Source organism: Manacus vitellinus, unplaced genomic scaffold, assembly GCF_001715985.3.
Source record: "Manacus vitellinus isolate BGI_N305 unplaced genomic scaffold, ASM171598v3 scaffold_6_pilon, whole genome shotgun sequence".
Taxonomy (NCBI): Eukaryota; Metazoa; Chordata; class Aves; order Passeriformes; family Pipridae; genus Manacus; species Manacus vitellinus.
In genome coordinates this window covers 4,559,597-4,569,805 of record NW_021940750.1, presented here as the reverse complement: position 1 = coordinate 4,569,805, position 10,209 = coordinate 4,559,597, and the positions used below count along the sequence as shown (strand labels likewise).

The 10,209-nt window shown below is 47.9% G+C and overlaps 1 protein-coding gene across 1 annotated transcript; it reads right to left on the bottom strand.

Annotated features, from left to right (window-relative positions):
- Window positions 1-5,921: 5,921 nt before the first annotated feature.
- CHAC1 (ChaC glutathione specific gamma-glutamylcyclotransferase 1) lies at window positions 5,922-9,974 on the bottom strand. Its single transcript, XM_018082102.2, is given in 7 exon segments — window positions 5,922-7,695; window positions 7,951-7,986; window positions 8,079-8,212; window positions 8,215-8,247; window positions 8,250-8,326; window positions 8,816-8,985; window positions 9,957-9,974. Coding segments are annotated over 7 exon segments (900 nt in total). The 3' UTR covers window positions 5,922-7,263.
- Between the last annotated feature and the right edge of the window lie 235 nt (window positions 9,975-10,209).

The window sequence follows — 10,209 nt, the reverse complement described above, 5'->3', positions numbered from 1 at the left end:
GAACTCATCTGCCCTCAAATTGTAGGATGTATTCCCAGGAATAGATTCAATATATATCTAGTTTAGAGACACAAATGCTGCCAGAATTGACTGTGCTGTGCAGCAACAAGAGACAGTTTCATCTGGCTCCTGCCTAACATATCCAGAGGTAATTGAGTCTCCTAACAGTTGCTGTCCAAGGGAAGATGAAAAGCAGCATCTACCATAGCTGTTGGAAGCTGGGCATTCCTGCTCTTTTCCCTCTCTAAAAATGGGATTTTGTGTTTGTGGAGAGGAACAACTTCAAGAAAGACACACTCTTATAAAGCAGACCAAAAGAATGAATGTATCTATAATCTAAAATGAATTTATACTCTGAGAACCTTCTAGCTGGTTGAAATATACTTCTGGCTCAATTTTACTTAAAGAAATGGGTATTTCACCGTAAAACAAGAATAAATGGAAGAATTTCAGCCCATGATATCAATAGAAGCACCCTGAGGACACAGCTGCTGACCCCAGCTGTCTGTAACAGGATCTCCCACTTCTGCGCACCTCCAGCCCATCAGCAACGTGTTGGCCGCAGTCCCAGGAGGTCACTTGCAGCACTGGCAGTTGTTGTGACACATGGAAGCACGTGGGCCAGTGCTGCCCTGGCTTAAGGTGCCGCTCAAGACGTGAGCAGAGGAGGGCAGCCCCTGCCTCTCCTCTCCATCCCCCGGGGCCAGGGCATCGCCTTCTTCCTCCATCCCATGGTGCTTTGTCAGTGTGGACTCAGAGTTTGGAAAGGCTGGTGTGCCGTCTAGACAAGGAGAGGATAAAAGGCTGCTTTTTTTAGTTTGTTTTCTAAATGTTTTCAAATGTCACATATGCTTTGTGTAGACAGAGTTTAATATCAGCAAGCTGGCTGTGGTTGCTCCCCAGGCAGTTCATTTGTAGATGAGGTTGTAATTGCTATGAGTGGGCTGGATGCGTGGCTGTGAAATTACTTCCATATTGTCTGTACTGTTGGTGTCTCTTGGTCCATAGCCCCAGTTCAAGGCAAAGCAGAGAGCTGAGGCCATACAGTAGTGAAATCCAGTGCTCACACTATGCTCCTAGCCTCCTTTCACCCGTGAATGAGGACACATGGGGCAGCTGCAGTGCTGTCCAAATGAGCACACTGTGTCGTGGTGCATGTGCTAGTGAACCCCTTGACCTGCAGAAATCTGCAGCTGGAAGTGCACTGCACAGCTTGGTGCAGAGCGTGGGCGGTGTGCCCAATGTGCTGGAGGGTGTTTCATGCTCTCTGTTTGCACAGCACAGGTGAGCTGCATGTGCCCACCATGTGCCCAGCCAGGTGCATGTTCATCATGTTTCTGAAGGCCAGGCTTGCTAACCAACAATGGTGAATGAAACCTCTTCTCTCCAAAAGCCATCCTGTGACTTGTCTTCCTGTGGGTGAAACACAGATTTCCAGGTGTCTCAATAGCTGATACCTGCTTGTGGACAAAGCAGCACTCTGGGGCTTTGCACCTACTATGTGAGCCAGCAGGACTTGAGTAGAGGGATAAAAACTTCCCCTTTCCTTTGGTGACAGGAGTTTTAAGTGCCAGTAGCTAACAAGTGCCTCTTCAGTTGTCAGGCTCAGGCCAAATTGATCCCTGGTGGTTTTAATTGAAGCTTCATGGAAATGAGTCCTATTAAAACGGTGAGGTGAGTGAGGCAAAAAGCAGCGTAAACAGGAGGACATAAGAGAGAAGTCTTTGTTCTTGTGTCCCCAGAGCAGCCCGGCATGGTCTGGGAACAGTGTGGTGTCCCCAGCTAGGAAAACAGTACCTCTGTCTTTGAACTTCCCTGACCTTTTACGTTATTTCAGTCTCATTCTCTGGAGTTCAAGGTACTGGCTGTGCTTCAGGAATTTGCAAGCATAAACACTCATCAGTGTGGCTGGCACTACCATGAGATGAAAAGGGAGTTGAGAAAGGATAAAACACATCCAAAAGCCAAACAAAAAGTGTACAGGGTTTGTAAACAAAGCATGTAGAGCTTCCCCAGTGCTGCCCAGAATGCCTACTTCCTTCCACCCTCCCTCCCCTCCTGAGCCTGAGGCTCCTTCAAAGCCGTAAGGGACTTCTCTCTCATAACTTTAATACAGCATATAAATTAGGGAAGTTTTCACTTAAGCCAAGGCAACTAGTTAGTAGGAAATTCCTAAGTCCTTTGAGCAGCTGCTGGTTTTGCTGCAAGTGTAGTTTTTCCACAGCCTGACTGTAAATGTATTTTATTTCAATCCCTTCCTGTTCCTCCCATGCATGGGGATCCATGTTGTGCTTAGCAAGGCTGAGTGCTGGTGACACATTGCTGCTCAACCATGCTTTGGGACCGCACATTTTTAGATTGCATCTGTCCTTGATTTCTAAAAAAAAAACCTTTGGATTTGGTGCTACTGAAGTATGTGCTGTGTCATGAAAACTGGCAGCACCAAAGTGAGAAGTCTGACTCAGGGAAAATCTCCCATCCAAATTCTGCTCATTTGTTTTCTCCTCTGCCTTTGGGATGAAATTATTGTGCTGAATGTGATATAACCCCATTTAAACTTTCACAAAGGTCTTCCAGGCCTCGATTGACTACCAGTTTTTGGAACATGTCAGCAGTGCCATCATTCTGGCACTGAACTATCTATAATGTGTTGTAAGAAGCATCAAAGTGCACAGGTGACCACGTCTGTGTGTTTTGTGCTGGATATTTTATGCAAGGTCAGTCTCACTTGTCCTGGTGCAGCTGTACACCCAGTAGACCCTCTTTCTTTCCCCTGCTTTCTTTTCCCTCCAGTCTTCCCTGGTAACAGGAGCAGAAGAACACGCTGTTACCAAGCCAGACATGGCTTCTGGATGCATTCAGTCTGTATTCAGTGTGCTTGAAGTGCTTCTGCTGCAGAGGGGAGTGCTGGCCAGAGCGCAGCCTCTCCATAGCTGAAAAGCACCAGCTGCTCTCACTGTCACCAGCCGGTCAGCCTGTGTATAGCTGTAGAGGCTGACCTGGAGCATTCTTTGGGATTTTATCTTTTGCTATTCCTCAGCCTGTGAAACATCTGTAGGTAATTAAATCCACATTTCAGCCTGTCTCTTGGGCAGCAAGCAGACACATGTGGAATAACACATGTGCTACATACAACCAGCTGCAGCTCCTGCAGCAGCTGTTAAAGCCAGCATGTGCCATCCCTGTGACTTGCAGGCTGCCTGCAAGCCTCTCCCCACCACACACCACAGAGCCCCAGGGGCCCTCTCAAGCCTATCGGTATGCCTGCAGAGCTGCACCTCTTCCCTTCAGCTCCTCCTGGGACTGAGATCCCACATGGGCTCCTCTGCAGCCCTCAAAGTCTGTGCTAGCCCCACTTCTGGGATGCTCAAACAAGCCATTGGCTGCTTTGGCACCATCTGAGGAATGCTGGTCTGTTCCCTACTCCTCTCCTACCATCTCCCTCCCTAAGCTGCATGCCTTTATTGCCAACAACCACAAATATGAGTTTAGTCTCTAATTTTCTGACCAGGCATCTCATCTAGAGAAGTACACAGAGCACAGGTAAGTTCACACTTTGATGATGCTATATTTAAACTACATTTTTACTAAAGCTGGAATCACTTTGGTAGAGACTTACTTATGGTCTCTTCTGTTCTCAACACTGTACCTTGAAACTGAGATGATACTGTGGCACCTAAGAACCAGAGCATTTTTTCTCGGGTTTGAGTTCTCTGAATCCTTTTAACACTGCTGAGTTTTGTTATTCTTTCTCCTGCCCTAAAAAGGACTGTGTCCCCTCAGGAGCACTTTATACATATGAAGACTGAGGCTGGATTAACTGTTGTCATCTACTTTATTTACCTTGTTTATGCCACTGCGAAGCAGCTGGGTAGGTCCTCTCTTAATATAGTCAAGGAAGTGGTGACTTAGGACCATGTTCCAAGGCCGTGTGGGAACTGCTGGGCAGGAAAATGGAAAAGGCTGAAGAAGGAGTTGAAATCACGTGAACTGTGCTGGTATAGAAACTTTGGAAGTATGTGATTGATAGTGCTTGTAAACATTTCTATTGCAATTGGTTTCTAGTGGGGAGATGCCCTGAGAGGCACAAGCTTTTCATAAGGAAGTCAGAGAAAACTGCACATGCAAGAGGAAGCTGCTAGATAGGGAAACATCTCCAGAAGTGTCTGGCAGCACTTTACAAATGAAGGCAGTTGTCCTACCCTCTGACAAGGACAAGTGCTCTTTCCCAGGCCAGCTGTCTGGCCAGTGGCAGAGCTGCCAGAAGCTGAAGGTGGCCAGCTGTTTTGCCTGGGAGAGGAAATGGGGAGAGGCATGGGGAGAGAAAACCTATAATGAAACGTATCTGGGGTAGGACACTGTATGTTACCACTGACCTGGCACTCCCAAGTGCTGCAGTTGTGAGACTGCCTCCAAGCAACAATTATCTTCCTCACATTTGGTTTGTCAGAGGCAAGCAGCTGTGGTCCCCTGTCTTTAGTAGCATTACAAAGGTAATCTGGGCATGTAGAAAATGTTGCAGGGTGCTGTCTCTCCTCAATCACATGACCAAGGTTCAAATCTGGGATGGTAACCTTTTAACTCAACAACTGACCAAAAGGTGACCAGTTCCCAGATTTGCAGTACACAATAAAAGCCTCGGGAGAAAAAAGTTACATGATACCTCATTGTCTTACTGACTTGAAGATGCAGTGACAAATTGACAGCAGCAACCTGCCATACTCACCACGTCCGGTTAAGAATATGGGGTTCTTTCTTTGGAAGTCCCCTGCAAAGAATTCCTTGGGAACAAAATGGTATTTCAGTGGTGTAACTGTGCTTAAAACATTTAAGTTTTTCAGGGAAGAAGAAACAGCAGCCAAAGGAACATTCCTAGCACTGCTGGGTTGTTCACCAGCATTCATTGCCTGTCTTTTGCCAGAGAAGTGAAAAATCACAGGGCCAACCCAGGCTAGGCAGGACAAACAAAGCAAGGACCTCTCCCTGCACACTGGCAATGCAGATTCATTCCTGTCAGTGGTGTCTTTGAAAATCTGAAAGGTGTGAAAATGTTTTCGTTTTATCTGAAGCTGTTTTGGAATCTGACCCCAGTCTTGTACTAGTAAGGGAGTGTTTCCCTGTAGCTAAGCTGAATCTTTAACCCTTTGATTTTCCAACTGGGGGATACCCCAGCCCCCCTGCTATGTGCAGCTGCTCAGCTGAAGCGAGATTCTCCACAGAACAGTGAAAGTGTAGTTTTCTCTAGTCTGTTATCCCTGAAACACGCAACTGCCTTTAATTAGTGGTAAATTCTATTGTTTCAATTTGTTTTCATTCCATCACTCCAGTCCTGAGGCAGGTAAGAGTGGTAGGTACAATGATCTGCTGAGGCAGCTCGTAACTGGAGGAGTGGGAATGTACCCCTGTACACAGCACATGGTGCACGAGGCAGAAAAAAAATAACTGTCTCCCTTACTGCAGCCAGCAGATCTGGCTGCTGCAGCAGTTTCTTGTCCTTCCACTATTACTTCTTGGAAACAGCAACACCCAGTTACGCTCCGAACGAAAATCCTTTGACCTGTAAAGGAAGAATCACATTTCTGTGCCTGCCCTGCAGAGTCAGGAGGGCTGGCTTGTATCTGTTGTCAGCACCAGCACTCCAGAATCAACAAGAGCTGGAAGCTGAGAAGAGGACTGAATCCCCTTTTCTCAAAGGGAAAGAGTCAATCTTCCAGTAGATATAGCCAAGGCATGCTGCTTAGCAGAAAGATGATTAAAAAAACCAAAGCCAAATAAACAAAACCCACAAAAAACCCCATAGGAAATACAGCAGCATTAGCAGTTATGGCTTTGTTTTTAAAAACAATCACCATTAAAAAAAAAAAAAGACAGGGTGAACTATAAGTCACTATGAAAAAGACCAACACCAAAGTACATGAGACTGACTTTGTCAGTTTGTTTTATTACTGGGCACAGCACCGTACCACTTCATATACATACAAGCCACAGTAATACAAACAGTCTCTAGCCTTTTTTATAATTAAAAAAACACATGGTATTTGGGAGGAGCCAACTGTCCCAGGAGTCAGCTCTCAAAAGCTATTCTGCTGCAGTTGCAGTAGTTTTTCTCACAAAATACTATGGGTTTTCATGCTGTTAATACATGAAGCTGAAAAGTCTGAACTTGTAGCAGTGCCTCTGCTTAACATGATCAAGGCAGGCTTTTCAGCAGCTCACAGGCTTTCAAGTATGCTCAGTCACGGTCCTTTGCAGTTAAATGAAAGTGTGCCAGACACCCGGGTATGGAACTAGAACCCTCCAGTGCTTCTATAGAAACCCACATTATCCTGAAGCACCAGAGGTTTATCCACTACAGGGCTAGTTAAAACACTCCTGCATCCTGACAGCCTTCCTGCAGGCAGCACAGGCTTCTGACACAGGCAGGACCATTTTCTTATAGAGTCAGTTAAGTCTATAGCAGCACAAGGTCAGTGAAGCTTGGAAAAAAGCTTGCCATCAAAGCAGGCTTAGCTCCTCAGAAAATGGATTTAAAACTAGAAGGCACAAATGCAAGGCTGAACATGGGCTGCATACCACTGTGGCATGTGAACAGTTTAGATACCCCTCCGAAGAAAAAATATAACACATAATAAATACAGTTTGACATTTTAGAAAACAAGTGCATTACTGTGATCCTTCACAACATAAGTAGGATGCACAAGAGCCTGAAGAGCCCTGTTCACTTAATATTGCACAGAAGTCCTAAAATTTAGTGTCAGGTCATTGTACTGGAGGTGGGACATGGCAAGGAAAAAAGTTGTACTTGGCAGAACCTCCCGAAGTCTCCACCATCACGCAAGCAGCTTTCTGCCAATCTGAGGTAGAATTGCATATATACTGCTTAAACCCAGTCAAGTCCTGCTCAACTAGTCTTCCAAGAAAAATGAAAAAGTGCACAGAACAGATGAGCCTCTTTCTTCTCTAAAGAAAGTGAGTGCTTCAGCCTTGACTCCTGAAAGCAAGTCTTACAGAGCAAAGTTCCAGTGAAGATCACTTCACCTGGAAAGCAGTGATGGCTAGCATGATACTGCAGATAAGGAGTATAACAGGTAATAATTGCAAGTCTTATAGTAAGTGTTTTACTCTTCACTTCCTCCCTCCCCTACTACTTGCTAATTCTCCCTTTACTCACTCAGTCCAGTATATTTAACAGAGTCAAGACTGTCCCCACTGCTTTTTCCCTCATGTCCCTTCTACTGGAAACCTGAAAAAAAATTTCCTATTTCAACCCTTAGACTTCTGAGGGACACTGGCAGTTTCTTCTAGAGATTCCTCTGTGTAGTATAGACATGGAAGGATGGAAGTAAGAGCCTCCTCAATGGAGAAGAGATGTTTATCCTCTGCTTGAGGACAAAAGTAACGCATAAAGTCTGCCAGTCTCAGCAAGTACTCAATGTTATGACCAGCACAACCACTTGAGACAATGATTTGAGCTGCAATCTCCTCTTCAGATGCTGGGCCAAGGTAAGAAGGATTCTGGGGTGTTGCAATGTAAACAAGAGCCAGAATGGGTTCCTCTGCATCTTTCTCCTGAGGGTAGAACTCCACAAACTTAGTGTCATAGCCTCCCAGGACAGCTTCTCGCACGTTGAGATACTGAAGTGATGCAGCAACTTGTTCCCCACGGACTTCATAGGCTACACCCCATGTGCATGCCTAAAAATGAAAGAGCCAGGTGGTTATGGGATGCTGTAACTCCAGTGGCCTGTCCACTAATGCTTCAAATCAAGGCTCCCCCTTACCTTAGGGGTCTCTGCACAACTGATAGCAGGGCAGAGAAGGATAACACGCTCCACAACCCCCCCGCGATCCCGGGGGGCCTCAAGGGCACTCGACTGCAGACACCTCTTTCCCACTGCTGATGTGGGCACCTCCCCGGCCCAGGTCAGCCACCACCGCCCCGGTACTCACCCCGCAGTCCTCCAGCAGCGTCACCACCCGGCCGGGCTGTGGGGACAGACAAGGACAACGCCATTAGAAGCCGAGCCCGCGACACCGGCACCCCGCAGCCCCCCTACGCGGCCGCCCCGTGCCCTTACCATCTTCTCGCTGCCGCGGTGGAAGGTGTCACCCTGCCAGAAGCGGCGGCTGTACCCGCGATTGAAGCCCACCCATTGCGCACGTGTGAACCGAAAGCCCGGCCTCCACCACACCCCGTACCCCGAGATCCACAGGGCGCCGTCAGCCCCGCTCCCTCCGCCTGCCCCGAGGCGCGAGAGATGAGCAGGAGGACAGGACGGCCGCGGCGGCGGCTCCGGGCCACTCCTCGGGGACGTGCGGGTCGCGCCTTCATGTCCGGCGGCGGGCGTTCGTGGGGCCGCGTTTGTGGGGCCGCACACGCCGCCGCGCGCTTTAAAGCGGCCCGGCGCCCGCCCCGCCCCGCCCGCCCCCGGGTGATGCAAGAGGGCGGGAGTTTCGCGCGCCGCGCGTGGGGTAAAGCGGGGCACGGGTGCATCAGGGCGGGGCTCGGGCGGGGCCGCTCGAGACGGGGGTTCGGTCTGTACGGACGGCGATCCGGGAAAGCTGCCTGCGGAACACTGCGTCGCCTGCGAGATTCCCGCCTGCTGATGCGAGGTCTGACCCGCTGCCAGACCCCAGAGGCCAGTGGAACGAACCGAGCGTACCCAAAAGGGAGAAACTGGGGGGGAATGAGCGGGCAAGCCCTCCTCTGGAGCCTGCCCCACGCTCCCGGCCTTGCCTTCATCCCAGACCGTGAGGTGCTGCCTTGGAAAACCGAGCAGTTAATATTTAACTGGGTGAAGCGGCAGCTCCTGACGTCAGCAGGGCCGAGGCGAAAGGCACATGGGCGAAACGGAACAGCAACATCCACACTAATGCAAGGACGTGGTGCAGAATCCGGCCAGTTGGATGCGTTTTCCCTTGTACTAAATCCAGCGTCAGCTTGTAATATGTAATACTTGTTATGTGGATGGGTCCCGGTGCCGTCTGCGTATGGAATGGAGACCCAGCTGTAAAGCAGCTTTAGGCAGGTTGTGACAGTTAAAGACGTAGGCTCTTTACATTACAAAGTTGTTCGTTTTGGTAGCAGGAGAGAGAGGAGTGAGAAAGAATGAGAAGCAAAACCACTGAGATATTTTATGGAAGTATTTCTCATTATTGTTCTTGTCCTTTGCATTTAATCGCTCCAAACAGTCTATTTACAGTCTTTTATTTAGTTTCCTGTTGGTTCCCATCAAACAGCACCCACCTTTCCATTCCACTTAACAGGGTGTTGCAGCCACAACACATACAGGCTCTGGTAGAGTGCTCCCTGTGCCTTGGTACATTCACCATGGGTGACAACAGCCTGCACAGCTCTCACATCTACCCCAGTGCTCTGTGCCTTACACAGAACGCCCTCCTCTCCTGCTCTGCATGACTGACTCTCTGACTTGTCCCCTTGGATGACCCTTTACAAGGTCAGCCTTATCAGAGCCCAAAGCTTCTTAATTTTCCTCTCCACTTGCGCTTTTCTCAGTCACCTTCTCTGTCTTACTCAGGCTCAAAGGTATGGGGTTGGCATGGCATCCTCCCAGTGCTTCACACCACACACTCATGCTGCTCCAGGCTTGCAGCCTCCTACTCTTCCTCCAGTTGTCCCTTTCCACAGGCAGAATGTGACTCTGTCACCTGTTTGTACAGCTGCCGTACTTGGAGGCCTTAGTCACAGACCAGAAAGTGCTCCAGAAAGTGTAGTTATCACCTATCTGTATCAAAGCTCTGCTTGGCAAAACAAGAAATAAATCTCTAGTCTTATATTTTCAGTCTTGTGGATCCTGCCCCCTAAGATACAAGGACTCCTGCCTTAGTGATGCAGTGTGTCAGTGCTAAAATGATGTGGCCTTTCAATCAAATGAAAACAGTTTCATCTGGGAATTAAACCAGTCCTCTGTGTCCCATTGTAGAAAGTGTTGTACCAGTCCATTAGGATACATGCCCGGAATAAAGACAAGTACAACAGACATTCAAACACCACAAAAAATCTTTTATTGCAGTGAGAATAAAAAAAAACCTAGAAAAGAGAATCAAAAGCTAAAAAAAAGAATACAAAATAACTACTTTGTCGGTTAGCATTCATACAATACTACAGTAGCTTTTAATACAGTATTAACTAGTAAAAGGGGAACTAAAGGGATACCGAAAAAGGATATTAAAGCAATACTATGGACA